This window comes from Macaca fascicularis, chromosome 20, assembly GCF_037993035.2.
Source record: "Macaca fascicularis isolate 582-1 chromosome 20, T2T-MFA8v1.1".
NCBI lineage: Eukaryota > Metazoa > Chordata > Mammalia > Primates > Cercopithecidae > Macaca > Macaca fascicularis.
Window position 1 is genome coordinate 53,121,709 of NC_088394.1, and position 27,352 is coordinate 53,149,060.

At 47.4% G+C, this 27,352-nt stretch overlaps 1 protein-coding gene and 1 pseudogene across 14 annotated transcripts in view; one reads left to right on the forward strand and one right to left on the reverse strand.

Annotated features, from left to right (window-relative positions):
- Positions 1 to 27,352, forward strand: part of NLRC5 (NLR family CARD domain containing 5) — a 93,836-nt gene that overhangs the window by 18,370 nt on the left and 48,114 nt on the right. For 11 of the 14 annotated variants that reach the window (XR_010583917.1, XR_006694694.3, XR_010583918.2 and 8 more), the window contains 10 exons: positions 10,715 to 10,833; positions 14,348 to 14,654; positions 15,899 to 15,958; positions 17,391 to 17,459; positions 18,969 to 20,619; positions 21,678 to 21,761; positions 21,908 to 21,991; positions 23,388 to 23,471; positions 23,610 to 23,699; positions 25,297 to 25,356. Coding sequence is in view for 7 of the 14 variants with exons in the window: in XM_065537489.1 (XP_065393561.1) it covers positions 14,360 to 14,654; positions 15,899 to 15,958; positions 17,391 to 17,459; positions 18,969 to 20,619; positions 21,678 to 21,761; positions 21,908 to 21,991; positions 23,388 to 23,471; positions 23,610 to 23,699; positions 25,297 to 25,356 (2,477 nt within the window). In the remaining 7 variants the exon portion in view is untranslated. Of the gene's footprint in view, positions 1 to 10,714; positions 10,834 to 14,347; positions 14,655 to 15,898; positions 15,959 to 17,390; positions 17,806 to 18,968; positions 20,620 to 21,677; positions 21,810 to 21,907; positions 21,992 to 23,387; positions 23,472 to 23,609; positions 23,700 to 25,296; positions 25,357 to 27,352 lie in introns of those variants that run through there. The other 3 variants (XM_065537491.2, XM_065537490.1, XM_074027038.1) reach the window with 3 other exon arrangements.
- Positions 6,632 to 9,979, reverse strand: LOC102146912 (cilia- and flagella-associated protein 69-like; annotated as a pseudogene).

Sequence of the window (27,352 nt, forward strand, 5' to 3'; positions counted from 1 at the left end):
ACTGATAATTTCTTATTTACTCATCATCTTGTATTTCTCTTCCTTACACATTAGGGAAATGTCTATTCTAGTTTTTAATGTAAATGTTCTTGTGGCTTTTTTAGAAAAAATCAAAATATGCACATTAAAAAATTTGAATGGTTCAAAGGGTCCTAAAAAGGGTCCACAGTGGAAAAGGCTCTCCTTTCCCAGCATCCCCAGACCCCTCCTCAGACACAAGCCTGTCGTCAGTTTCCTGTGTAGCTTCCCAGAATTGGTCTCTATGTATGCAAATACACACACATTTAAAATACACACATGCCAGGTCCACATGGAATGATGCAGTGCGTCAAAGTGCCCGTTCATTCACAACCTTGCCAACTCAGTAATATCCTTGCAAATCTAATAGTTAGAAAATGGTGTGTCTTTTTTAGTTCTAAAGTATTATATTTGTTCTATTTTCTGTGAGCTTGAGCATCTTTTCATATATTTAAAAGTCATTGGGTCCAGGGGTGGTGGCTCATGCCTGTAACCCCAGCACTTTGGGAGGCCAAGGCAGGTGGATCACCTGAGTTCAGAAGTTCGAGACCAGCCTGGTCAACATGGTGAAACCCACTCTTATTAAAAAAAAACAACAACAAAAACCATTAGCCAGGCATGGTGGTTCATGCCTGTAATCCCAGCTACTTGGGAGGCTGAGGCAGGAGAATCACTTGAACTGGGGAGGTGGAAGTTGCAGTGAGCCGAGATTGTGCCACTGCACTCCAGCCTGGGCAACAGAGTGAGACTCTGTCTCAAAAAAATTTGTTTAAATGTCATTGGTATTTCCCTTTTTTGTAAACCTTTTATGTTCTTTGCCTACTTTTCTATGAGGTCACTGGCTTTTTCAGTATTGATTTTTAGTAACTCTCGATTTATTAAAACATTTATACATTTATAGCTTTGTTTATGATATATACATTTATAACCTTGTCTGTGATGCAGATATTTTTCCAATTGGTCATCTGGCTTTTGACTTTATCTGTGGTATTCTTTGACAATACAAAAATTTTAATTTATATCTGATCAGTTTCATCCAGTTTTTTCTTTTTTCATGATTTCTGAGTTTTGCATCATGCTTAGCAAGACTCTCTCTACTCTGAAATTATTTTCTGTAAAATACTTTTTTCAGTCAGTCATAGTGGTTCACACCTGTAATCCCAGAACTTTGGGAGGTAGAGGTGGAAGGATTACTTGACTCTAGGGGTTCAAGGCCAATCTGGGCAACAGAGCAAGACCTTGCCTCTATTTTTTTAAAGAGAAATTTTTTTTAATTAAAAAAAGAATACTTTTTTCCATGTTTTGTTTGAGCACTTAAATTTTCTTAACTTTTTTGTCGTGAAACATAACACATAGAAAAATGTCATGTAAGTGCACAACTTCGTGAATTGTTATAAATTGAACATACAGCCTTCTGGTACTTTCACGGTTTAACTTCTTACATTTAAATTTTTGTTTCATCTAGACATTATGTTGATATAATTGTGAAATAGAAATCCATTTTTATTGTAAAAGAACACTTTTTAAATGTTCATGAAATGTTTTACAATTTATTATATACCAAGCAAAAAAGAAAATCTCAACATATTCCTCAAAGTAGAAATTGCACAGGACTTATTCTTTGTACAGCGTAATACAACAAAAACTAATGATAAAGCCATAAAAACAACTCTTTATTAAATTACTCCATTCCAAATTATAATTTCAATCTACTTAGCACATAAATGTTTGATATATATTTATCGAAATTGACCAAAAGTGTTTTATTATTTTTTAAAAGGTAAAGGCTAGCAATGGCTTAAGCAATACAGTTTATAATTTTAAAGAATAACAAACAGCCTCACTAAATCAGGGGAAAGAAATAAAAAGATAAAAGCAAAAATTACAGAACTAGAAAAGGGACTATTCCAGCAAAACTGATAAATGTTTTCAAACATAAGAGTTACCAACTGCTGGCAAATCTAAAAAGAAGAAAAAGACAAAAAGTAAACTAAATTAAATGTGAAGCCTTGAGGAGATTTAAAATTATAAGAAAATAGGCTGGGTACGGTGGCTCACGCCTGTAATCCCAGCACTTTGGGAGGCCAAGGTGGGCGGATCATGAGGTCAGGAGCTTGAGACCAGCCTGGCCAACATGGTGAAACCCCGTCTCTACTAAAAGTACAAAAATTAGTTGGCTGTGGTGGCATGCGCCTGTAGTCCCAGCTACTCGGGAGGCTGAGGTGGGAGAATCACTTGAACCCGGGAGGTGGAGGCTGCGGTGAGCCTAGACCATGCCATTGCACTCCAGCCTGGGTGGCAGAGTGAGATTCCATCTCAAAAAACAGGCCGGACGCGGTGGCTCACGCCTGTAATCCCAGCACTTTGAGAGGCCGAGGCGGGCGGATCACGAGGTCAGGAGATCGAGACCATCCTGGCTGACACGGTGAAACCCCATCTCTACTAAAAATACAAGGCCGGGCACGGTGGCTCAAGCCTGTAATCCCAGCACTTTGGGAGGCCGAGACGGGCGGATCACGACGTCAGGAGTTCGAGACCATCCTGGCTAACACGGTGAAACCCCGTCTCTACTAAAAAAATACAAAAAACTAGCCGGGCGAGGTGGTGGGCGCCTGTAGTCCCAGCTACTCGGGAGGCTGAGGCAGGAGAATGGCGTAAAAACCCGGGAGGCGGAGCTTGCAATGAGCTGAGATCCGGCCACTGCACTCCAGCCTGGGCGACACAGCAAGACTCCGTCTCAAAAAAAAAAAAAAAAAAAAAAATACAAAATATTAGCTGGGCGTGGTGGCAGGCACCTGTGGTCCCAGCTACTCACCACTGCACTCCAGCCTGGGCAATAGAGCGAGACTCTGTCTTTAAAAAAAAAAAAAAAAAAAAACACACACACACACAAAACCAAGAAAATATTATATACAACTGTGAGCTATACTATGTTTGACCATCTTGACAAAATGAGCAACTTTCTCAAAACTATAAATTGCCAAATGTTCATTAAAAAAAAAAGCCAACAATAACCAACCCACACAATGAGGATAAATTTAAAGTGATCAAGTTTGATTTTTTTTTTTTTTTTTTTTTTGAGACGGAGTCTCGCTCCGCTGCCCAGGCTGGAGTGCAGTGGCCGGATCTCAGCTCACTGCAAGCTCCGCCTCCCGGGTTCATGCCATTCTCCGGCCTCAGCCTCCCGAGTAGCTGGGACTACAGGTGCCCGCCACCTCGCCCGGCTAGTTTTTTTTTTTGTATTTCTTAATAGAGACGGGGTTTCACCGTGTTAGCCAGGATGGTTTCGATCTCCTGACCTCGTGATCCGCCCGTCTCGGCCTCCCAAAGTGCTGGGATTACAGGCTTGAGCCATCGCGCCCGGCCAAGTTTGATTTTTTTAAAAAAACTGTTCAAACATCTTGGTAGTGCTGGGCAGGAAGTTGGCTTTCATTCTGGGAGGGATGAGAAGGCTCTGAGGGGCGTGGGACCTGATGTCACAGGACCTGATGCAGGCTGTGTCTTAACAGCTGACTCCTGCGCGGAGAAGGTTACTGGGGGACGGGTGGACGGAGACCAGGGAGGAGGCAGGTGCAGGACTCCCCGTGAGAAATGATGGTGTCCAGGCTAGGCCAGAGCAGTAGAGGAAGCAAGATTCTGGAATGCACTTGGAAAATGAAGCCATCTTTGGGCTTGAGCTCAAGGAAGCATGAAGCTGCCCCTAACTGACGTGGGGAAGGTGATCTGGGGAGCAGCTTGGGAAGAGAGATCAGGAGCTCAGTTTCGGACTTGGAAGTTTTGAAACGCACATGAGGCATCCAGGTGGAGTTGGGAGAACTAAATCATGCCGAAAGGTACTCACGTGGCAAGTAGCAAATATTCGCTATATTGTCTATTCAACTTTGTCAACTGCTTTTCCAGTAGAAATGTAGTGTCCTTATCACACATGCATAAATGTTAAACTCAAAAGTAAAATGAAATATTTTCTCAGTAGATATGAATTACTTTTGAATTTTTTTTTTTTTTTTTTTTTTTTTTTTTGACATGGGGTCTCACTCTGTTGCTCAGGCTGGACTGGAGTGGCAAGATCATAGCTCACTGCAGCCTCAAACTCCTGGGCTCAAGCAATCCTCTGCCACAGCCTCCCGATTAGCTGGGACTACAGGCACACACCACCACGCCCAGCCAATCTTTTATTTTTTGTAGAGACTGAGTTGCGCAATGTAGCCCAAGCTGGTCTCCAACTCCTGAGCTCAAGCTATCCTCCCACCTCAGCCTCCCAAAGTGTTGGGATTACAGGCGTGAGCCACCACACCTGGCTGCTTTTTAGTGCAGATATTTTTCCCTACCTATTGCCTTCCTATTTCTCTTTTATTTCACATTATTTAGGGAAGTTTCATTTTTTGTGAGCTATCACTGATAATTTCTTATTAACTCATCATCTTGTATTTCTCTTCCTTACACATTGGGGAAATGTCTATTCTAGTTTTTAATGTAAATGTTCTTGAGGCTTTTTTTTTTAGAAAAAATCAAAATATGCACATTAAAAAGTTTGAATGGTTCAAAGGGTCCTAAAAAGGGTCCACAATGGAAAAGGCTCTCCTTTCCCACCATCCCCAGACCCCTCCTCAGACACAAGCCTGTCGTCAGTTTCCTGTGTAGCTTCCCAGAGTTGGTTTCTATGTATGCAAATACACACACATTTAAAATACACACATGCCACAGCTTTTTAAAATTTGAATTTATGGGCCGTGTGCAGTGGCTCACTCCTGTAACCCCAATACTTTGGGAGGCCGAGGCTGGTGGATCACCTGAGGTCAGGAGTTTGAGACCAGCCTGACCAATATGGTAAAACCCCATCTCTACTAAAAATACAAAAATTAGCCAGGTGTGGTGGTGGGTGCCTGTAATCCCAGCTTCTCAGGAGGCTGAGACAGGAGAATCACTTGAACCCAAGAGGCAGAGGTTGCAGTGAGCTGAGATCATGCCACTGCACTCCAGCCTGGGCAACAGATAGAGACTCCATCTCAAAAAAAAAAAAAAAAATGAATTTAGACCCAGGTGAGCGGAGGCTCACGCCTGTAATCCCAGCACTTATGGAGGCCGATGAGGAGAGAATCACTTCACTTCAGTCCAGGAGTTCAAGACCAGCCTGGGCAACTCAGGGAAACCCTGTCTCTACAAAAAAATAAAAATTAGCCTGGCATGGTGGAGTATGCCTGTTGTCTCAGCTACTCAGGAGGGTGAGGCAGGAGGATCACTTGAACTCAGGGGTAGCAGGCTGCATGAGCTATGATTGCACCACACACTCCAGCCTGGGTGACAGAGCAAGACCCTGTGTCAAAAAAAAAAAAAGAAAGAAAGAAAAGAAAATTAGATTACCGTCATAGGTGGTACAAAACACTTCCCAGTTTATTGCTTTCGTTTCGTTTGTTGCCATTTTTACTATACAGAAAAAAAAATGGCAATAAAGAATACGTTATTATGTTAATTTATAATGCATTATTTTTAATGACTTTATTGAGGTATAATTTACATACCATAAAATCCATCCATTTTAAGTGTACAATTCAGTGATTTCTAGTAAATTTACTGAGTTATGCGACCATCACCACAATCTGGTTTTGGGACATTTTCATTACTGCCATAATAGTCCTCATACCCATTTAGAATTATTCCTATTTCTGCCCCCGGCCCAGGCAACCACTAATCTACTTGCTGTTTCAATAAATTTGCCTTTTCTGAACGTTTTACGTAAATAGAATCATACAATATGTGATCTTTAGTGATCTTTTTCCACATGGCATAAACTTTGTTCCTTTTTATTGTTGAATAATGTTCTATTGTATAGCTATATCATAGTTTGTTTCTCCATTCGTGAGCTTTTGGGTGTTTGGGTTGATTTCACTTTTTGACTGTTATGGATAATGCTGGTATGAACATTCATATACAAGTTTTTGTGTAGATGTATATTTTCATTTCTCGTGGAATAGACCCAGGCATGGAATTGCTGGATTAGATGGTAATTCTGTTGTTTTATATTCTAACGCAGGGATCCCCAATCCCTGGACCACAGACCAGTGCGGGTCCATGGCCTTTTAGGAACTGGGCCACACAGCAGGTGGTGAGTGGCCGGCAGGCGAGTATTACCGCCTGAGCTCTGCCTCCTGTCGGATCAGCGGTGCCATTAGATTCTCATAGGAGCACAAACCCAGTTGTGAAATGCGCAGGGAGGGATCTAGGTTGAGAGTTTCTAATGAGAATCTAATGATAAATGTAATGAGCTTGAATCATCCTGAATCCATCTCCCACCTCCAACCCCCATCCGTGGAAAAAATTCTCTCTCACAAAACTGGTCCCTGGGCCAAAGAGTTTCGGGACAGCTGTTCTAAGGAACTGCCAAAACTGCCAAACTGTTTTTTCAGAGTGGCTGGACCATTTCACATTCCCATCAGCAGTATATACAGTGTCCTGCTTCTCTACATCCTCATCAACATGTGTCCTTTTCATTATAGCCATTCTATGTGGGTGTGAAATGCTATGTGGCTGTGTTTTTCATTTCCATGCAGAAATTTTTAATTTAATTACTTAGTTAAAAATAATTCTTTAAATTTAAAATACTCATATTGCCATATATATTTTTTATACTACAAAGTGATACAATTTTTGTTAATTTTTCCTGCCTTGATTACTCTTTACCTGTATAGTAGGTAAATCTTTACATAAGATCACAATTATATTGAATAGTAATTTATTCAACTCAAAATCTTCATAGGATTTAGAAAATTTAAGTCCTTTACCAAAGGGTTTGACTTTTAACTTCATTAAAGTTTTTAACTTCATTAAACTTTTAACTTCATTAAACTTCAAACAGTACCAAATCCTTGGGAAAGCCACATTCAATCATTGGCATTCCAGGATTTTGAACTATAACTGTAGAGATCACTAATATGTCATTTCTAAGCTGACAGTCATAATGACTAAAGCTTCTCACAAATAGATTTTTAAATACTTCCTTCAAAGCCAGTAAACATTCCAAGTTACTAAGCTGTTGAACAATTTCTTCTTTTGAATATTTCTCTGATAAGTTCCAAAGTGTTTCTGATGAAGGAAATAAAAGCCATCCAGAGAAATCTGGGTCATTGAGGTGAGCACAGATTCCACTGGCTGCTTGTGGTTTCATCATTACAGTACAGTTAACTTCAGAAGTCGAGAGATGCTGCAGAACTTTGAGTACCTAAAGTTTCTCAACAAGTTGATTTTCAAGCAAGGTCATTAATTGGACCATTGTTTTTGCCAGTCCTCCAACTTCAGTCATTTGAATCTTATATGATGAACTCGCTTGCTGGTAACCTGGAATACACTACTTTGGTAGTTCTGCATGATAAAAGTCAACAATAAGCTTACAATTCTGTATCCTCAATTCAGAACTTGGTATTTTCATTAAGTATCCAGAAGTGCAATTGAATTAGCAGTATCTCCAGCATAAGTTATTTCATCCGATACTTTCTTTTTCAAAAATAGCAAGCCACACTATTTTATGATGTCATATGCAGATTCCACAAAACGTGGCTGGCTTTCGATTTTTACTGCACGCAGATTCAGAATTTTAAATGTCTGTACTAGATCCCTTAAGGGAAGTTCATTCTGATAACACTGTACCAGTTTCTTGACAGATGTAAGTTGTTTTTCTTCTAAGCCATCTTTAGCAGTCTCTTCAAAAAGTTTGATGACAAAATTAAGGTCCATAGGCTTCAAAACACCAGTTCCGCATGGTGAGGGAGGCCTCGGGTAACACCATCGTGGTGGAAGGCAAAGGGGAAGTCAAGACCTTCTTCATGGTGGCAGGAAAGAGACAGCGTATTGCTATGTATTTTAACACCACTTATTCCCCCCTTTTTTCTCTCAATATCATGGATTAAATAGTGTATTTTAAATGAGTGTGAGGCTCACTTGGACTCTATTCCATCCGTTTGGCCAATTTTTTTCCATTTTTAATTCAAGGATCTTAAAGTTTGAATGATGGTCACCTTATGATGCATTTTATCATGTTTGGAAGCTTTTTTGCTATTTCCTGATCCAACAAATAGCCTTTTGATAGAATTGCCTTTATTCGTTTCTTTATATCCAATTCTAACTTAAAATTAACTTAAACTGTTTTATTATGAAATATTTAAGTCATATAAATACTGCCTCTTTTCTCTAAATGACTGCTTATATAATTTTACCAAGTTCTGTTAAAGCATCCTGTTGTACATAAAGTGGCGGTTTTTTTTATCTGCCTGTTAACTTACAGTGGGTTTTATTTTCTTTCACTTTCTGTGGTCAAAGGCAAGTTTGTCTTAGTCAGCTTGGGCTGTTAGAATGAAATACTATAGACTGGGTGGCTTAAACAACAGAAACTTGTTTCTCACAGTTCTGTAAGCTGGGAAGTCCCTGGGAAGCCAGCAGACCTGGTGTCTGGAGAGGATGCACTTCCTGGTTTGCAGACGGCACCTTCTCATTGTGTCCTCACAGGGCAGAGAGCAAAGAGAAAGAGAAAGAGCAAGCACTCTCCAGCCTCTTCCTTTTTCTTTTTGTTTTTGTTTTTGTTTTGTTTTTGTTTTCTTTTGTTTGTTTGAGCTGGAGTCTTGCTCTGTCGCCGAGGCTGGAGTGCAGTGGCATGATCTTGGCTCACTGCAACCTCTGCCTCCTGGGTTCAAGTGATTCTCCTGCCTCAGCTTCCTGAGTAGCTGGGACTACAGGTGCCTGCCACCACGCCTGACTAATTTTTATATTTTTATTAGAGATGGGGTTTCATCATGTTGGGCAGACTGGTTTTAGACTCCTGACCTCAAGTGATCTGCCTACCTTGGCCTCCCAAAGTGCTGGCATTACAGGCATGAGCCACCGTGCCCGGCCTCCAGCCTCTTCTTGTGAGGGCAGTAATCCCATCATAAGGGCTCCACCCTCTTGACCTAATCACTTGGCAAAGGCCCCACTTCCAAATACCATCACACTGGGTATTTAGGCTTCACCAGGTGAATCAGTGGGTGAGGTGGGATACAAACATTCAGTCCATGGCAAGTTTTTATCTCAATTTGCTAATGCCTCTATTTCTCCTGTTACAATGTGATAATGCTGTTTTTTAAAATATCATTTAGCTGGCTGTGGTGACCCATGCCTGCAGTCCCAGCTACTCAGGAGGCTGAGGCAGAAGGATCACATGAACCTAGGAGTTTGAATCCAGCCTGGGCAACATAGAAAGACGCTGTCTCTTAAAAAAAAAAAAAAAAAAAAAAAAAAAGGGAAGCCGGGCGCAGTGGCTCACGCCTGTAATCCCAACACTTTGGGAGGCCGAGGCGGGTGGATCACCTAAAGTCGGGAGTTCAAGACCAGCCTGAACAATATGGAGAAACCCCGTCTCTACTAAAAATACAAAATTAGATGAGTGTGGTGTCACATGCCTGTAATCCCAGCTACTTGGGAGGCTGAGGCAGAATTGCTTGAACCAGAAGGTGGAAGTTGCGGTGAGCCGAGATCATGCCATTGCACTCCAGCCTGGGCAACAAGAACGAAACTCCGTCTCAAAAAAAAAAAAGAAAAGAAAAAGAAAGAAAGAAATGAAAAGAAGCACTTAAAGAGGCTGAGCCTGGCAGATCACTTGAGGTCAGGAGTTCAAGACCAGCCTGGCCAACATGGTGAAACCCAGTCTCTACTAAAAATCTAAGAATTAGCCAGGCATGGTGGCACACACCTGTAATCCCAGCTACTCGGGAGGCTGAGGCACGAGAATTGCTGAACCCAGGAGGTGGAGGTTGCAGTGAGCTGAGATCATGCCATTGCACTCCAGCCTAGGCAACAGAGCACGACTCCATCTGAAGAAAAAAGAAAGACAGAGAGAGAGAAATATAGACATATCTTATTAGTCCCCTGGGACCTCTTCAAAAAATCTCTTTTTTCCTTTCTTATTTCTAATTACCATACTACATACCACCTCCATTATGTCAGAATGTGCCCTATTTACATGGATTTGTCCAAAGTCATGGAACTCCGGGTTACATTCCTCGTATTTCACAGAGACACAATCAGAGCACACGCTGACCTTCCGCCTCTCTTCCTTTCCTCCATGTAGTCTGTAGCTACCTGTTCTCTTCTTTGTTCGTAGGAAGATCTCTGTTGTGTGGTGTGGGAATTTGTGCCAGCGTGTCTGTTTACTGTGCTCTCTTTGAGCAGCTATCAATGCTTCCGGGTCTTCTCTTTAAGAAGAAAGTTAACTCTCAATTGTTTAAAAACTAACTAAAAAGGAAGAAGATTGCAAATCCTAACCTTTTTGGGGTTTTATATTGGGGGCGAAAGTTGGCATCTGCAGTAAGGATTAATTCATTATCATCTGAATAAATGACCAAAAATAACTTTGCTAACTTGCAGGGCTCATTGTGATGCCAAAGGACATTGTAAGGTGAATATCTGAATTGGAGGAGGAAGAGGGGCATCCTCTGAGCCAGGTGTGGCAGGAGGTGACATCAAGGAAAGTTAGGCTGCGTAAACCCAGGGACATAAGGAGCTGCAGTCAGGGAAGAACAAGGTCTACAGATGGAGTTGGAGGGACTGTGTCTGGATCCAGTGTTCTCAGAGGTGTCTCCGGCAGGCAGGGGCAAGGGCTGGTGCCTGGTTTACAGCATTCCTTTTGGAGTCTGGAATAGTGGGGACAACTCCCTGTCTTCTCTCCCCTTAGGGATCTGCACTATGGAAACAACCTGTCAATCCAACTCAAGGCACAAGGACATAGCCCAGACACCCATGAGACCCTCTCTGTGGGGACCTTAGAGCACCTATCATGAATGAGGAGACCAAGTAGGTGATTTTTCTCTCCCCTTCACCTCCTCTTCTCCCCTCCTATCTACTTCTTCACTCTTCTCCTACTGCCAAGACTGGTCCCTACCCAAATCTGCTTACTGGGCTGCCCCCAACACAACAAACCTGCCCTTGACCATCATTCAGTATGAGAATGTAATGATCAGACACAGAAAATCAGGAAGAGTTTTGAGACAGCATCTAATCTACCCATTTTAGAGATGGTATGACTGAGGCTTATGTAGGAAAAAGGCTTGCTCAAGGTCACGCTATGAGTGTATCAGTTATGATGGGCCAGGTTACACTGCAGTACATGCACCCTCCAAAGTCCCAGTGACTCATGGCAACAAAAGTTTATTTGCTGCTCTTGCTTCCTGTCTGGTGTGGATTGACTGGGATTGCTCCTCCACATCATCCTCTCTCCCAGACTCAGGCTAACAGGGTAGCCATGATTTGCAATATTTCTGGCCCCTGGAGTAGAAAAAAAGAAAAACTACTGTGAATCACACCTTGGTTCTTAAAACATCTACACAGTCATGACATGAGTCTTTTAAAGCATATTTCATTGACCAAAGCAAATTTCATGGCTGTGCCCAATTTCAAGGAGGCAGAGAATTGTAATCCCACCAAAGGCCTAGAAAGAGGAGAAAGAGTATCTGTGAACAGCCCAAATGCCTACCACAGACAATTAGTAACAGAGCTGGGCCATGGATCTTTCAACCATCGTCCACTGTCTCCAAGATTATTCCCCATGGAAATCTCAGTGACTGATAATGATGCCATGTGCTTTTTCTCCCGAGGATGGTTAGCCTTAAAGAGATTTGTGTCATCGCCTAAGGGGACAGAACACTAATGATGGAAACAAAGGTATTGGGTTAGACTGGCTGGAGGATAAATTTGAGGATGAGAAACATCACCAGAAATCACACCATCCAGGCACTACTTACTTCCATCTGGTGCCACGCTGTCCTGGACCATTTCTTCATGGGCAACATGGATGCTGGACACCATAGCCTGGAAAAGAAGTTATGCCCTAGGCTATGGCCACATCCTTTTTCTGAGATCACACAAAATCCAGGGACTTAGCCTTGTCTGGAGCCATCCAGGCCTCCAAGGCCTTGGAAATTTACTGGCCCGGGAGGCAAGAAACCTCAGTTCTGCTCCTGGCTCTGTCATGGACTTGTTGTGTGACCGTGGGCACACCCTTTGCCCTTCCTTGGCCATGGTCTTTCCATCTGTTTAGTGGAGATGGTGATCCCTGCCTGAGGATCATGGTGTGAACATGTTTCATAAATTCTAAGACTCTCTGCCTGAGTAATGACCTCCTGAGATTAGCCCAGTCGAGGAGAAATGACCAGTGGGGCTGGCGGCACATACAAGTATGTCTCTGCTGCATGCCGGGGAGCAGCTGGGCCCTAAACCCCAGCACGCATAGTACTGGCCTCAGCCTCTGGGGATTGGGAAGGCTGGCTTCTGGGTGGACCTCCTACTCTTTTCAGAGTTAAAGGTGGACTCTCTGGAGTTGTGAGGCTAAAATGAAGTATATAAAGCACTTAGACAGTGAGTGCTTACACAGTGAGTGCTTTCCAAGTGGGTACTGCTATGAGGAAGGAAATAGTACAAGAAGGTACATCTGGAAATGTGATAGCATGGTCCACTAGATGATGGACCACCATTTAGTTGGCCAGTCCTCAACTGTTAGACATTTAGGTTGTTTCCAATTTTTAATCATTATAAATAGTCTTGCAGTGAACATATTTGTAACTAAATCTTGTACGTATGTTCATGATTGTTTCCCAATTGTTTCCCAGTTCTAGAGTACTAGAAATGGAATTACTGAATCAAAGGAACTGCACATTGTTTAGGCTTTCACTGTGTAAATGCCCCTTGCCCTCTATTGGTACTTCTATGAGGAGGTGATTTAAGAGTTCCAGTTCAGCCAGGCATGATGGCTCACACCTGTAATCCCAGCACTTTGGGAGAGCGAGGTGGGCGGATCACCCTGAGGTCAGGAGTTTGAGCCCAGCCTGGCCAACATGGTGAAATCCCATCTCTATGAAAAATTACAAAAATTAGCCAGATATTGTGGTGTGCACCTGTAATCCCAGCTACTTGGGAGGTTGAGACAGGAGAATCGCTTGAACCCAGGAGTCAGAGGCTGCAGTGAGCCGAGATTACACCACTGCACTCCAGCCTGGGTGACAGAGCGAGACTCCATCTCAAAAAAAAAAAAAAAAAAAAAAAGAGTTCCAGTTCAGAAGGAGAGAATCTGCTTAGCAAAAGAGGTGATGGTCTGTGTTAGCTAGGATTAGAGTTCACTGTGAGTAACAGAAAGCACTAAACAACAGTGGCTTAACCAGAATGGAAGTGTATTTCCCTGCCATGTGATAGAAGTCCAAAGTCAGTGAGCACAGGGCAGATGGGCAGCTCAGTATGAGTTCCACCTCATGATTCAAAATGGCTGCCCAAGATCCAGCCATCCCATCGACATTCCAGCCAACAGGAAGGAGCAAAGAAGAATAGACAACACTTCCACTTACATTCCACTGGCCAAATTACATGGCTACATATAACTGCAAGGGAGACTGGGAAATAATAATCTATTCTGGATGACCAGAGAATGTTTAGTAGTTCTAATACTGAGGAAGAAGGGAAGAACAGATTTTGGGAGACAACTAGTTGTCTCTGCCATGAGGTTAGCTCAGACTGAGAGCAGCGTAAATAGTTGACGGAAACAAGAATGAGTAATGCATCCTCAGCGGACTGTCCACAGGGGATGAACTAGGCCATTCCAGAGAGCCAGGATGTAGGCACAAATGGAGTGGGGAGGGGGAGCGGAAGAAACAGACTGATCTCTGGAGCCAATTCCTGGGCAGAGACATCAAGACTCCATGGAGAGGCCACTTCCCTGCCTATTTTTTGTTGCTCAGATGTAGGGAGTGGTTCTTGACTGCTTGACTTCCCCAGAAGCTCCCCTATCCCCCAACTCACCTTCCCCAGATCACCTTCCCCCTAGTTCACCTGTCCCCAACTCACCTGCCCTCAAGTCACGTGCCCCGCAACTCACCTGTTCTCCATCTAATCTTCCTCCCAGCTCCCCTGTCCCCCAAATCACCTGCCCCCAATTCACTTGTCCTCCAGCTCACTGGTTCCCCAGCTCATCTTCCCTCCAGTCCCCCTTCCCCCAGCTCACTTGCCTGCCCTAAGTTCACCTGTCCCCCAGTTCATTTTCCTCCTAGCTCGCCTGTCTCCTGCTCACCTGTGCCCAAGCTCCCGTCCCCCAGTTCCCCTGTCTCTCAGCTCACCTCCCCCCAGTTCCTCTGTCCCCCAGCTCACCTTCCCCCCAGTTCCCCTGTCCCCAGTTCATCTGCCCCCAGGTCCCCTGTCCCCCAGCTCATCTGCCCCCAGTTTACCTGTCCCCAACTCACCTCCCCCCCAGTTCCCCTGTCCCTCAGCTCATCTGCCCCCAGTTTACCTGTCCCCCTCAACTCACCTATCTTCCCTGTCCCTCCAGGGCCGGCTCCTTATGGACCCCATTGACCTCCAGCTCGGCAACAAGAACCTGTGGAGCTGTCTTGTGAGGCTGCTCAGCAAAGACCCAGAATGGCTGAACGCCAAGATGAAGTTCTTCCTCCCCAACACAGACCTGGATTCCAGGAACGAGACCTTGGACCCTGAACAGAGAGTCATCCTACAACTCAACAAGCTGCATGTCCAGGGTTCGGCCACCTGGCAGTCTTTCATTCATTGTGTGTGCATGCAGCTGGAGGTGCCTCTGGAACTCGAGGTGCTGCTGCTGAGTACTTTTGGCTGTGATGATGGTAAGGGCAGGTGTGAGAGACACAAAGCAGCCAGGCCAGCACCTGTGTCATGGAGAGTCAGGGGGAGCCCAGGGACCCACCTGAGTCACAGACAGGGTGTAACCAAGTCAGGATCTCAATTCTGTATTTCTGGACATTTCCCAGAACAAATTCCCTAATGCGCCCAAATCTGCTGGGGCCTGGAGGACCCCTCCTTCCACCTGGCTTCACTCGAATTGCTTGAATTGCTGAGTGACTGCTTCCAGCCACAAAATCCCACATAGCCCATAATACCCGAGAGCTTTCTTTCTTTCTTTTTTGGTAGGGGAGGTTGTTTTTTGTTGTTGTTCTTGTTGGTTTTTGTTGTTTATTTGTTTTTTATTTTTGAGACAGGGTCTTGCTCTGTTGCCTAGGCTGGAGCACAGTGGCACAATCATAGCTCACTACAGCATCCAGCTCCAGGACTCAGGTGATCCTTCCCACTTCAGCCTCCCAAGTAGCTTGGACTGCAGTAGAACTATAGGTGCACGCCGCCACATTAGGCTGATTTCTCATTTTTTTCTAGAGACAGGACATCACTTTGTTGCCCAGGCTGGTCTTGAACTCCTGGCCTTAAGTGATCCTCCTCCCTTGGCCTCCCAAAGTGCTGGGATTACAGATGTGAGCCATCACACCTGGCTAGAGGTGTTTTGTTCGTTTGTTTTGCAACATGGTCAGAAAGAGTGACGGGGAGCGCCTTCTGCCTTCTGCTGGTAGATAGTCAGGTTTAACTCTGTTCAGTTCCGTGGGGATTTCTTGGGCATCTTCTGTTTGCACAGCACTGAGGGGAAACACAGGACATTGAGGGGCAACAGCGTCCTTGGAGAGAAAATGGGAACTCACTTAAGAACTCTACTTCAAGGCAGTGTCGGACACGCAGGAGGCTGGGCGGCACACGCACACATGTGCAGACATATGCAGGTACACACAGTGTGTATACATGTGGGTATGTGCATAAACCCATATACACATGCATAACACATGCACGCCTGTGCACACGCATACATCAACTTGCATGCACTTGCATATACACGTTTCTGCCCACCACTGCCTTCAAAGCTCATCACCACATTTTCTCCACGACAGATAACTGAGTGTTCAGTTTATTTCTTCTTTGCTGGGTACCCACCCTGTGGGATGAGCCCTGAGCCAGGCACCAGGCCAGAGCTGGTCACCAGCATCCCACGACAGCCCCATACCACATTACACTCTCCCCTCTTTTGCAGGGTTCACCAGCCAGCTGGGAGCTGAGGGGAAAAGCCTACCTGAATCTCGGCTCCATCAAGGTGAGAACTGGAGTTGGGGGGTGGGAAGGGGGTGGTGAGCACTGTGAAGTCCCCACTTCCAAGCTGGAGGAGGCTGGAGGTGGCTGGTCACAGCCATTTCTCATAGGCCATGCTCCTCGTCTGTCCCTGACCCTTTTGCAAGTGTGTCAAGCCCCTAACTGTGTCTCCCAGCCCCACCTCCTCCTGCTGTGACTTTCAAGGCTTTGGCTTGTCCTGTTACCAATTCTCAAGGGTCTAACCTGGAGCCCCTCGGGAAGCCTGTTCTCAATTTCCTGTCCTCAACTCGCAGGGCCTCATCTCCCAGCCCCAAAGCGTCAGGCTTCACTTGTACACCTTGGACTTGACACTCACCCACAGCTGGTGCCTTCACTGGGGGTGCCTTTGACTGATTTTCTGAAGGAGCTCAGAAGGGCCGGTGATTAAATAATGACCACCTACTGATTCATGGGTCACACTTTCGTCTCGGCACCTTGATTTCTACAGAAGCATTGACTTTAATTATCACTGTGCCTGGCAGTAATGCCAACAGAAAACCCACCCTGTAATCTCAGCTCCCTAGTGAATCAAGACTGTCCAAGTCCCTGGTGCAATAGGCCTATATCACCGAACTGGCATCATTGTCTCATGGCTGTAACCAGATCTGATTGATATTTGACCAGTGAGTCCCTTTTTAATATAGGATTTGTTAAGATATTGAAGTGCTCTCGAACTGGTTCCAGCCTCTTAGCTGGGCAAGGAGCCCAGGGCCCTGCTCCAGGGGCTGTTCCTATTGGTCACTTAGCTTAGCTGTGGGAGCTGTAGGAGGACCCTGCTTGACTTCTTAAAATTTTTTCCTGAGTCCTCTTTCCTTTCTCCCTCCCTTCGTTTCTTGGTCCCCTTCTTTCTTGTTTTCCTTCTTCCTTTTCTCAAACTCTTTCAGAAAGGCATTAAAGTGATTCTTGAAAATCCATGCAATGAGACAAGACTCAGGAAATCATTAAGGGAAGTAAGGAAATGTGGGTGATAAGAAATTGGGATGATAAAACACTAACACAGGAGGGAGGTTGCAGGCCCAGCCAAACTCACTGGGAACTTCACTTATATGACCAGCGGTGGCTTCCATAGAGCTTGGTCCTTCCCTGATGGACAGATGGCCATTTAGTGCTTGGAGCTGAGTGTTTCTGGGGGCTGTTGGCTGTCAGCCATGCTTCCTGCATCCTGGACTGCAAGACTGCCAGGCCCAGAACATCCACCTCCCAATGGGGGGCCTAGAAGTCCCCTCTGCAAATAGAAGCTGATGTTGACCCAGCCTCTGCCTGCTGCCTGCCTTTCCAGTCCCTGCACTTGGCTGCCTGCCACCTGTCTGTGGACTGGAGTTCCCCAAAGGTTCTGGGTACCCCCTCAGCCCAGATCCCCAGACCCGGCTCCTCCACCCCTTCCTTTGCTTTTTCAGGCCTGAAGCGCCCGCATCAGAGCTGTGGGTCCTCACCCCGCCGGAAGCAGTGCAGGAAGCAGCAGTTAGGTGGGTACCAGTGTGGGGAGGAACCTAAACAGAGAGATGGGGTTGCCTGGGGGCCAGGACCTGGACCCTGGACCTTGTCCCCTGCCAACAAGCCTCCAGAGGCCCAGTGACTCTTGTCTCACAAGTTTCCGGGAGAAAAGGACTGGAGGTCCTGCACAGGCAGAGGAGAAGGCTGGGCTGGCAGCGGTCTCCCCACCCATCTGGCTGCATGGGGACTTCTCTCGAGAGGGCTCCGCTGAAGGAGCTGGAAGCACCATACAGGTCTCAGCTTCACCATCCAGGCTCTTCCAGGGACACCCTATGTTCTCAGTGTTGAAGGAGACCCAGGGAGGAGACCAGTTTGGGGGTGAGCAGGGATGGGGAGGGGTGAGGAGGCCTGGGAGAAACCCCCAAGACAGAGGCCCTGGGGGCCCATGGGGAGCTGCTTAGGGCAGGCCAGGCCAGTGAGAGGAGAGGGGACTTCTCTCATTCTTGACCAGTTCTCAGAATGGTCCTCATTCTCCACTAGTTGTCCCACTAACAGGAGCCCTCTCTGTCCCCACTGCTGCCAACCATGGCCATAACCAGAGGATTCACATCCACTCAAAATAGGCCACTACCTTGGCCTCTCCCCCTAGGGTTCCCCCAAAAGCAGCCCCAGCCCTTTCCCTGGGTCACCTGAGACCTCTCAATGACCCAGGAATTAAAGGGTTAGCATCTGGCACTGTAGGGGCCCAGCTCCCACAGTTCTGATCAGTAACGCCTAGGCCTACAGGTTGTTAGTGCTCACCCCTGGGCATTGCAGAACTGAAATATTGGGAAGGGGCACTGGGATCCAGATATCACAGAAAGAGGTTGTTTCAATAAGATATTGCAAAGGGGCCAGGTGCGGTGGCTCACACCTATAATCCCAGCACTTTGGAGGGCTGAGGCGGGTGGATCAGTTGATCCCAGGAATTCAATACCAGCCTGGCCAACATAACAAAATCTTGCCTCTACTAAAAATACAAAAATTAGCTGGGTGTGGTGGTGTGCACCTATAGTCCCAGCTACTCAGGAGGCTGAGGCAGGAGGATCACTTGAGACCAGGAGTTTGCTGCTGCAGTAAGCTAGGATCATGCCACTGCACTCCAGCCTGGGCAACAGACTGAGACTCTGTCTCTGGGAGGAAAAAAAAAGGAAAAAAAAAGAGATGTTGCAAAGGAGGTGCCCTATTCCCCTCCCCGCATCTTACTGAACCCTTACAACACGTGTACTGTTGCAGAATGGATAGAACCACGACCCACACTTCTCCATTCCCACCTGCCTATTTAAATAGCTACCAGAGAGCCTGTGCTCCCTTAGAACTGATTCCTCCTGGAAGCTGGGGTGGCACAGATCCCCCTGTGGTGCTCTTGACACCCCCACCCTCATCCCATCATACATACACACCTAGGGCTAGAGGCTCCCAACAGCCCAATACTGGGGCAAGAAGACATGAGCAGAGGGCCAGGGGGTCCTGTCCTCATGCCATGTCCCTGCACCTTGCAGAGTTGGCCAAGAAGTACCTGCAGCTCCTGCGGACCTCTGCCCAACAGCGCTATGGAAGCCGAATCCCTGGGTCAGGGCAGCCCCACGCCCTCCACCAGGTCTATGTACCTCCAATCCTGCGCCGGGCCACAGCATCCTTAGACACTCAGGAGGGGGCCATTATGGGGGACCTCAAGGTGGAAGATGGCACTGACGTGAGCATCTCGGACCTCTTCAACATCAGGGTTAACAAGGGCCCGAGGGTGACCGTGCTTTTGGGGAAGGCCGGCATGGGCAAGACTACGCTGGCCCACCGGCTCTGCCAGAAGTGGGCAGAGGGCCATCTGGACTGTTTCCAGGCCCTGTTCCTTTTTGAATTCCGCCAACTCAACTTGATCACGAGGTTCCTGACACTGTCCCAGCTCCTTTTTGATCTGTACCTAAGCCCTGAGTCGGACCCTGATGCTGTCTTCCAGTACCTGGAGAAGAACGCTGACCAAGTCCTGCTGATCTTTGATGGGCTAGATGAGGCCCTCCAGCCTATGGGTCCTGATGGCCCAGGCTCGGTCCTCACCCTTTTCTCCCGTCTCTGCCGTGGGACCCTCCTGCCTGGCTGCCGAGTGATGGCCACCTCCCGTCCAGGGAAGCTGCCCGCCTGCCTCCCTGCAGAGGCAGCCACGGTCTACATGCTGGGCTTTGATGGGCCACGGGTGGAAGAATATGTGAATCACTTCTTCAGCGCCCAGCCATTGCAGGAGGGGGCCCTGGCGGAGTTACAGACAAATGGGCGTCTCCGAAGCCTGTGTGCGGTGCCTGCACTGTGCCAAGTCGCCTGTCTCTGCCTCCACCATCTGCTTCCTGACCACGCCCCAGGCCAGTCTGTGGCCCTCCTGCCCACCATGACTCAGCTGTATATGCAGATGGTGCTCGCCCTCAGCCCCCGTGGGCACTTGCCCACCACATCCCTGCTGGACCTGGGGGAGGTGGCCCTGAGGGGCCTGGAGACAGGGAAGGTTATCTTCTATGCAAAAGATATTGCTCCACCCTTGATAGCCTTTGGGGCCACTCACAGCCTGCTGACCTCCTTCTGCGTCCGCACAGGCCCTGGGCACCAGCAGACAGGCTATGCTTTCACCCACGTCAGCCTGCAGGAATTTCTTGCTGCCCTGCACCTGATGGCCAGCCCCAAGGTGGACAAAGACACACTTACCCAGCATGTTACCCTCCATTCCCGCTGGGTACAGAGGACCAAAGCTAGACTGGACCTCTCAGACCACCTCCCCACCTTCCTGGCGGGCCTGGCATCCTGCACCTGCCGCCCCTTTCTTAGTCACCTGGCGCAGGGCAATGAGGACTGCGTGGGCACCAAGCAGGCTGCCGTAGTGCAGGTGTTGAAGAAGTTGGCCACCCGCAAGCTCACAGGGCCAAAGGTTGTAGAGCTGTGTCACTGTGTGAATGAGACACAGGAGCCTGAGCTGGCCAGTCTCACTGCACAAAGCCTCCCCTATCAACTACCCTTCCACAATTTCCCACTGACCTGCACGGACCTGGCCACCCTGACCAACATCCTAGAGCACAGGGAGGCCCCCATCCACCTGGATTTTGATGGCTGTCCCCTGGAGCCCCACTGCCCTGAGGCTCTGGTAGGCTGTGGGCAGATAGAGAATCTCAGGTGAGTAAGAGTGGAGGAGGCCCGGGGAGGGGACTGGGCTTTTGGGGGAGCAGAGGCCAACCAGTCCGGCAGACCTCTGCCAAGGGGACTGGATAGGAATCTTGAATATCAGAACAGAATGGCTTGCAATGCAAGAGAGGAAGCTCCATGCCTTGACAGGACCTCTGGAGTCCAAATGGATCCTCCTCTTTTCTGTGGTTTCTGGATTCTCAATCTCTGTCTGTTAATCATGGGCTGAAGCCTCAGATCCAGGCTGTGTCGATAGAGGCTGTTGGACTTTGGGCAGGTGCGTGGAGCACACACATGCGCACTGTCTAGGCCAGAGCTTCTTCATTCCTAAAACGAATCTGTAACAATAGCCAACTCATATGGTCATTGCGAGAATGAGATGGGATAATGCATGAAAAAACACTTTGTAGCACAGTGCCTGGCACAGAGCAAAGGCTCAGTGTGCATATTAGCTAGAGAAAAGGCTAGACTGTAGTAACAGAGAAACCTCCTCCCCAAATACAGAAGGTTAAATAATGTAGACTTTTATTTCTCTCTCATGGAAGAGTCAGAGGTAGGTGGTCCAGGTCAATGGAATGGCTCAACTCCACGCAGTCATGCAGGGACCCAGGTCCCTCCCATTTTGCTTCATTATCCCCTTGGGAATCCTATCTGCACAGTCAAAGCTAGGTCATGGGTATATCTGTGCTCTGGCTTGGGAACAGGGAAAGAGCATGGAGGAACATGCCAATGCATTAAAGTTCAGTCCTAGAACTAGGACACATCCCTTCCACTCACATTCCGTTGGTGAGAACATAGTCACCTGGCCACACTGAGCTGCAAGGGAGGCTGGGAAATGTGATCTCTGGCTGGGAAACCATGTTCCTCACAATAGCTCTATTGCTGTAGATGAAGTGGAGAATGGGCTTTGGTGGACGATTAGAAGTCTCGGCCATAATATGTATTTGTTACTACTACTGCATTAAGCCCCATCTGTCTGAGGGAGTGGCGATGACTTCTCAGCTCTGCCCAGCACTGATCCTCTGACACTTTGCTTCTTCTCATGGCAGTTTTAAGAGCAGGAAGTGTGGAGATGCCTTTGCAGAAGCCCTCTCCAGGAGCTTGCCGACAATGGGGAGACTGCAGATGCTGGGGTGAGCCAGGCCTTGGAGCTGAGAAGGGTCTTCAGCTGGGGATGCCTGGTACTCTCCTCCCTCTCCTTAATCCTACACAAGGCAGATTCCTGGCCTCGCCCTTTTCCCCTCCTCGTTCCTCCCTACCATCTTTGCTTACTCTGTAGGTTAGCAGGAAGTAAGATCACTGCCCGAGGCATCAGCCACCTGGTGAAAGCTTTGCCTCTCTGTCCACAGCTGGAAGAAGTCAGGTGAGTGGTCTCCAGGAGGGCTCACTGGCTGGGGAGATGAGTCACTGCCCAGGTCCCAGAGTCCCCCTGGGGCCTGCCTGGGGCCTGCATGTTCCTCCAAGTCTGACCAGTAGTTTTTCACTGAGACCCAGAGAGGGAAGGCATCAGTCCAAGTACTCAGTAGGGCTGAGTCCAAACCCAAGGCTCCCAGAGTCCCCAGAGGAAGGCTTCCTTCATCTAAAATTTTGGACCATCTTGGAGGAGCATGAGTGTTAAGTTATCCCTTATGTTATCCCTCTTTCTGCAATCTCAGGAGAAGGAATGGCAGTGCGTAGGCAGGAATCAGGCACTGTGGGTACACATAACTACATGAAGCACTGCACACCTTCACATTTGTGCACACGTGTCTACACTTGCACAGAAGTACACAGGCACATGCAAGAATATGCACCCACACATGCCCACTCATAGGTGTGCACATGTATGCAGCACACACATATACAGTTAACTGCATGTACACATTTAGATGCCAGCACACTGTAACTAACTAAGCTCATATGCACAAATATACTCCTGCCCTGTGTCTGGGACTGAGTACCATGGGGAGTAGTGGGACCAGTGACTCTCCTCACTGGCAGGACGCTGCTAATTTATATGGCACTTTTATGACATTTAGAGAAGGCACTCCTTCATCCACACAGATGCAGCCTGTCACTAAGGTTCACTTGTTGAGTGAAAATAATAAGTTGGACCACAGTCCCTATTGTCGTCTCGGCTGGGCGTCTGTGAACAGTGATTAGGCAAGGGTTCAGAAGTATTGAACTTGTTGACACTTTTTCCTGGCTATTGAGGGTGACTTTAATTTTGTCTCCCATCACCTACCATTGTTCTCAATCACCCTCACTCCCCTCAGCTCATCAGTCTCCCCAGCTAGGAACCCAGGCAGGGCTGATTTGTGAACAGGTGGGGAAAGTGGGGTCAGAGAGGAATGTGCTTGGCTCAGGGCTCTGGGTGAGTCAGGGCCACAGCTGAGACTGGAAGCGACACCTGCAGCATCCCAGTCTAGACTTTACTCATTGCCTGCGGGCCTCAGACACATCCCAGACATAAGCCCTGGGAGCAGGGTGCTGGGTCTCCTCATTGCACTTCATGAAGAGGCCATCAGTCTCTCTTCTAGATTCCTTGAGCCACCAGGCAAAATCTTCCCTACAGGAACCAAATAGACCCAGAAGTGAGGCCAGCGGAGGGCCTTTCCTCCTAGCTGTGCCTGTTGGAATCCAGCGAGCAGGTCATCAGCTCTTTCTGGGCCCCTGTCTTATATCTCCCACATGAGGGTGGCCATCCTGTCACTTGCTAACTGGGGCTTGCAAGTGCCCCAACCCCAGGGTAGAGAGACTGGGCCTTCGTCTCCTTGCAGTTTTCGGGACAACCAGCTCAGTGACCAGGTGGTGCTAAACATCGTGGAGGTTCTCCCTCACCTACCACGGCTCCGGAAGCTTGAGTAAGTGATCTTTCCACTGCCCCTGCAGCCCAGTCCCTCTCTATGCCTGAGTCACCCCACTCCCTTACAAGGCAAGGAAGGTCTGGGGCCCATGGGATAGGGGATTCCACTCCTGACACCTTTGCCACAATCATGCAGCCTGAGCGGCAACATCGTCTGCGTGTCAACCCTACTCTGCTTGGCAAAGGTGGCAGTCACGTGTCCTACCATCAGGACGCTTCAGGCCAGGTGAGCAGAAGGAAGGGGATCTTGGCCTTCAGGGCCTTGAGAAAAGGGGAGGGGAAAGTGGGATGGGAAATGGAGGAGGCCCCTCGTCTGCAAGATAAATCTGTGCATGCCCTACTGTTTTACTCACAGCTCTACCTTCAGAACCTAGCTCAGGCTTGGCACCTGGTACTTGGTATATATTGAATTAATGGATGGATGAAAAGATGAATTGATGGATGGATGGATGGATAGATGGAAAGATAGATGGGTGAATGTAAAGATGGATGGATGGATGGATGGATTAAAAGATAGATGGGTGGATGAAAAGATGGATGGATGGTTGGATAGATGGATGGGTGGATGAAAAGATGAATGGATAGTGGATGGATGGATGGATGGATGGATGGATGGATGGAAAGATGGATGGATGGAAAGATGGATGGATGGATAGATGAATGGATGGATGAATGGATAGATGGCTAGCTGAAAAGATGGACGGGTGTATGAAAAGATGGATGGATGGATGGATGGATGGATGGATGGATGGATGGATGGATGGATAGGTGGATAAGGGAATGAGTCAATAAGTCTACGAAGCACAGGCATAGCCTAAGGAATAGTTAGCCATGTGTTGCCCTCCATGGTGCTGAACCAACATAGCCAGTTTGGATCAAGGGGTAGGTTAGGTGTCATGCTTCTTAATCATAAAAATTTCTGTTAAAAAATTTCAGCCTGGCCCAGTGGCTCATGCCTGTAATTCCAACACTGTGGAAGGCTGAGGCAAGAGGATTATTTGAGCTCAGGAGTTCAAGACTAACCTGGGCAACATAGTCTCTACAAAAAATGAACAAAATCAGTGGGGCATGGTGGTGCATGCCTGTGGTTCCAGCTACTTGGGAGGCTGAGGTGGGATTGCTTGAGCCCTGGAGGTTGAGGCTGCAGTGAGGTGTGAACACACCACTGCACTCGAGCCTGAGTAACAGAGTGAGATCTCCATCTCAAATTTAAAAAGAAAGAAAAAACTCACAGAATCCTTAATTTTTATTATATTTCTTTGAAAATTGTTTTTATGACTTTTTTTTTTTTTTTTTTTTTTTTTTTTTTTGACACGGAGTCTTGCTCTGTGCCCCAGGCTGGAGTGCAGTGGCGCGATCTCGGCTCACTGCAAGCTCCGCTCCCCCGGGTTCACGCCATTCTCCTGCCTCAGCCTCCCGAGTAGCTGGGACTACAGGCGCCCGCCACCTCGCCCGGCTAATTTTCTTGTATTTTTAGTAGAGACGGGGTTTCACCGTGTTAGCCAGGATGGTCTCGATCTCCTGACCTCATGATCCGCCCGTCTCGGCCTCCCAAAGTGCTGGGATTACAGGCTTGAGCCACCGCGCCCGGCCTTTATGACTTTTTAAAAGACTCTTGCAGGATTCGTCAAGCAAAGACATAATCAGTATTTCACATGCCTGATTTGAAGCACTTTTGCTGGTTCTGTTATGTTTCCCTGTCAATTGCAAAATCAGCTTCATCTGGATGTTTGGACATTTGGGGCAGAAAAGGGTGTGCCTCTGATGGGTGATGTGCTGGTTTCCAGTCCCTGGGTTTCATGGTTTGGTATCTGATCCTGCAGGAAGGCGGACCTCATCTTCCTTCTTTCCCCGCCCACAGAGACAACTGCAGAGCTACAAAGGTAAGAAGCCAAGAGGCGGTGGGTCTGGGACTATCTTTAGAAGCAACTGGGCTCAGGCAGTTGAGGGGAAAGGTGACCAAGAGACTAGGAAGAGCTGGGATATGGGGATTCTTCCTGCACTGCTGCACTGAGGAATGAATTACTGCTTAGGTTGGCAAAGGATTTTGACTTCCTCTAGCGTGTCCAGACCACATCTGGTCCCTGGGGAAGGAAGCATCCCCAGAAGTCTCAGAGGAAGGCAAACGCTTGGGGATGACATAAAGATATTGTTAGACTGGCATTACTAGATGGTGAAAACTCTGGGAAAGTCCTTACAACTGAAAAAAGGCAGGGAGGGCAATTATGGTGCCTACATCTCAAGGTTGTTCTGAGAATTAAGTGAGTTACTACACTTAAGGAGTTTAGAGTACTGTTGGCGTGCAGTGGGCAGTCAAATGCTGGCTATTCCAGCTGTGCATGGATTCCAGCTTGGCCAGTCTTGGATGGGCCAAGACAAGGAAGCTGCTTTTCCCTAAAAGACCATCACAGCTGTGCTCTCCCACACTTTGCTCTCCTGGCTAAGACTCAGAGACAGATGTATGTATGCCCCTGAGCAATCTCTTTCCCTTCTCTGGGTCTCAATTTCCTTGCCTGTATAATGACCTGGTAAGGTAGGACCAATGTTGCTGGGTGCGGTGGCTCATGCCTGTAATCCTAGCACTTTGGGATGCCAAGGCAGGAGGATATCTTGAGTCCAGGTGTTCAAGACAAGCCTGGGCAACATAGCAAGACCCCATCTCTAAAAAAAAATTAGCCAGGAGTGGTGGTGCATGCCTGTAGTCCCAGCTACTCAGGATGCTGAGGTTGGGAGGATCGCTTGAGCCTGGGAGCTTGAGCCATTATCACACCACTGTACTCTAGCCTGGGCGACAGAGAGAGACTCTGTCTCAAAAAATGACCCGCTAGGACCAGTGTCACTTTCTTTCCCCTCCAACTGCTTAAAGCTGTGATGTTCAATAGGATAGCCACTAGCCCCATATGGCTATTTAAATTTAAATAAATTAAAATTAAGCAAAATGAAATTTTCAGTTCATTAGTCACATTAGCTATACTTCAACTGCACAATGGCTGTAGGTGACTAGTGGCTCCCATAGCGAGTGGTACAGATGCCAGGACATTTCCATCATTGCAGAAAGTTCTATTAAACAGGCTGGCATGGTGGCTCATGTGTGTAACCCCGGCACTTTGAGAGGCTGAGGGAGCAGGATCACTTGAAGCTAGGAGTTCAAGACCAGCCTGGGCAACAAAGTGAGACCTCCATCTCTACAAAAAAAAAGAAAAATAGAATAGCTGGATATGGTGATTCACTCCTATAGTACCAGTTGCTCAGGAAGCCAAGGTGGGAGGATCACTTGAGCCCAGGAGTTTGAGGCTGCAGTGAACTAGGATAGAGCCACTGCACTCCAGCCTAGGGACTGAGTGGGACCCTGTCTCTAAAAAAAAAAAAAATGGTTGGCACCAATCCAAAAAGTCTGTGAAACCTGGCTCATAATGTCCTAGCTTCCCTGCATCCCCTAACACTCCCTTAGCCCAGTGGGGGAGAGTCTGTGGTTTACCATAGCCTGGACTCACTGCATACAGTTCATGCTCCCTGCCTTCCGAACCACAGACAACACATCCACAAATGGAGACCATCACATCATCGACAATAGCACCTTCTGTTTACTAAACTTTGATTTTACACCTATGCTGGGTACTTGGACGTACATTGTCTCATTCAATCCTTCAGGTACCTATGTGTCAGATGTTGTCATCTCGTTTTAGAAAAGAGAAAAGGGAGCCAACGGCAGTGACTTGCCCAAGGCCACATGGCTATACACCACAGAGCCAAAATTTGAATAAAGGTTCCATTTCACCTCAAACCTTTTGCCCCTCCTGCTCTGCTGAATCACACCTTGGGCATCTGTAAGCAATCTTCTTTGTTACCAACTCACTTTGAGTTGTGCTTCAGGGTCTT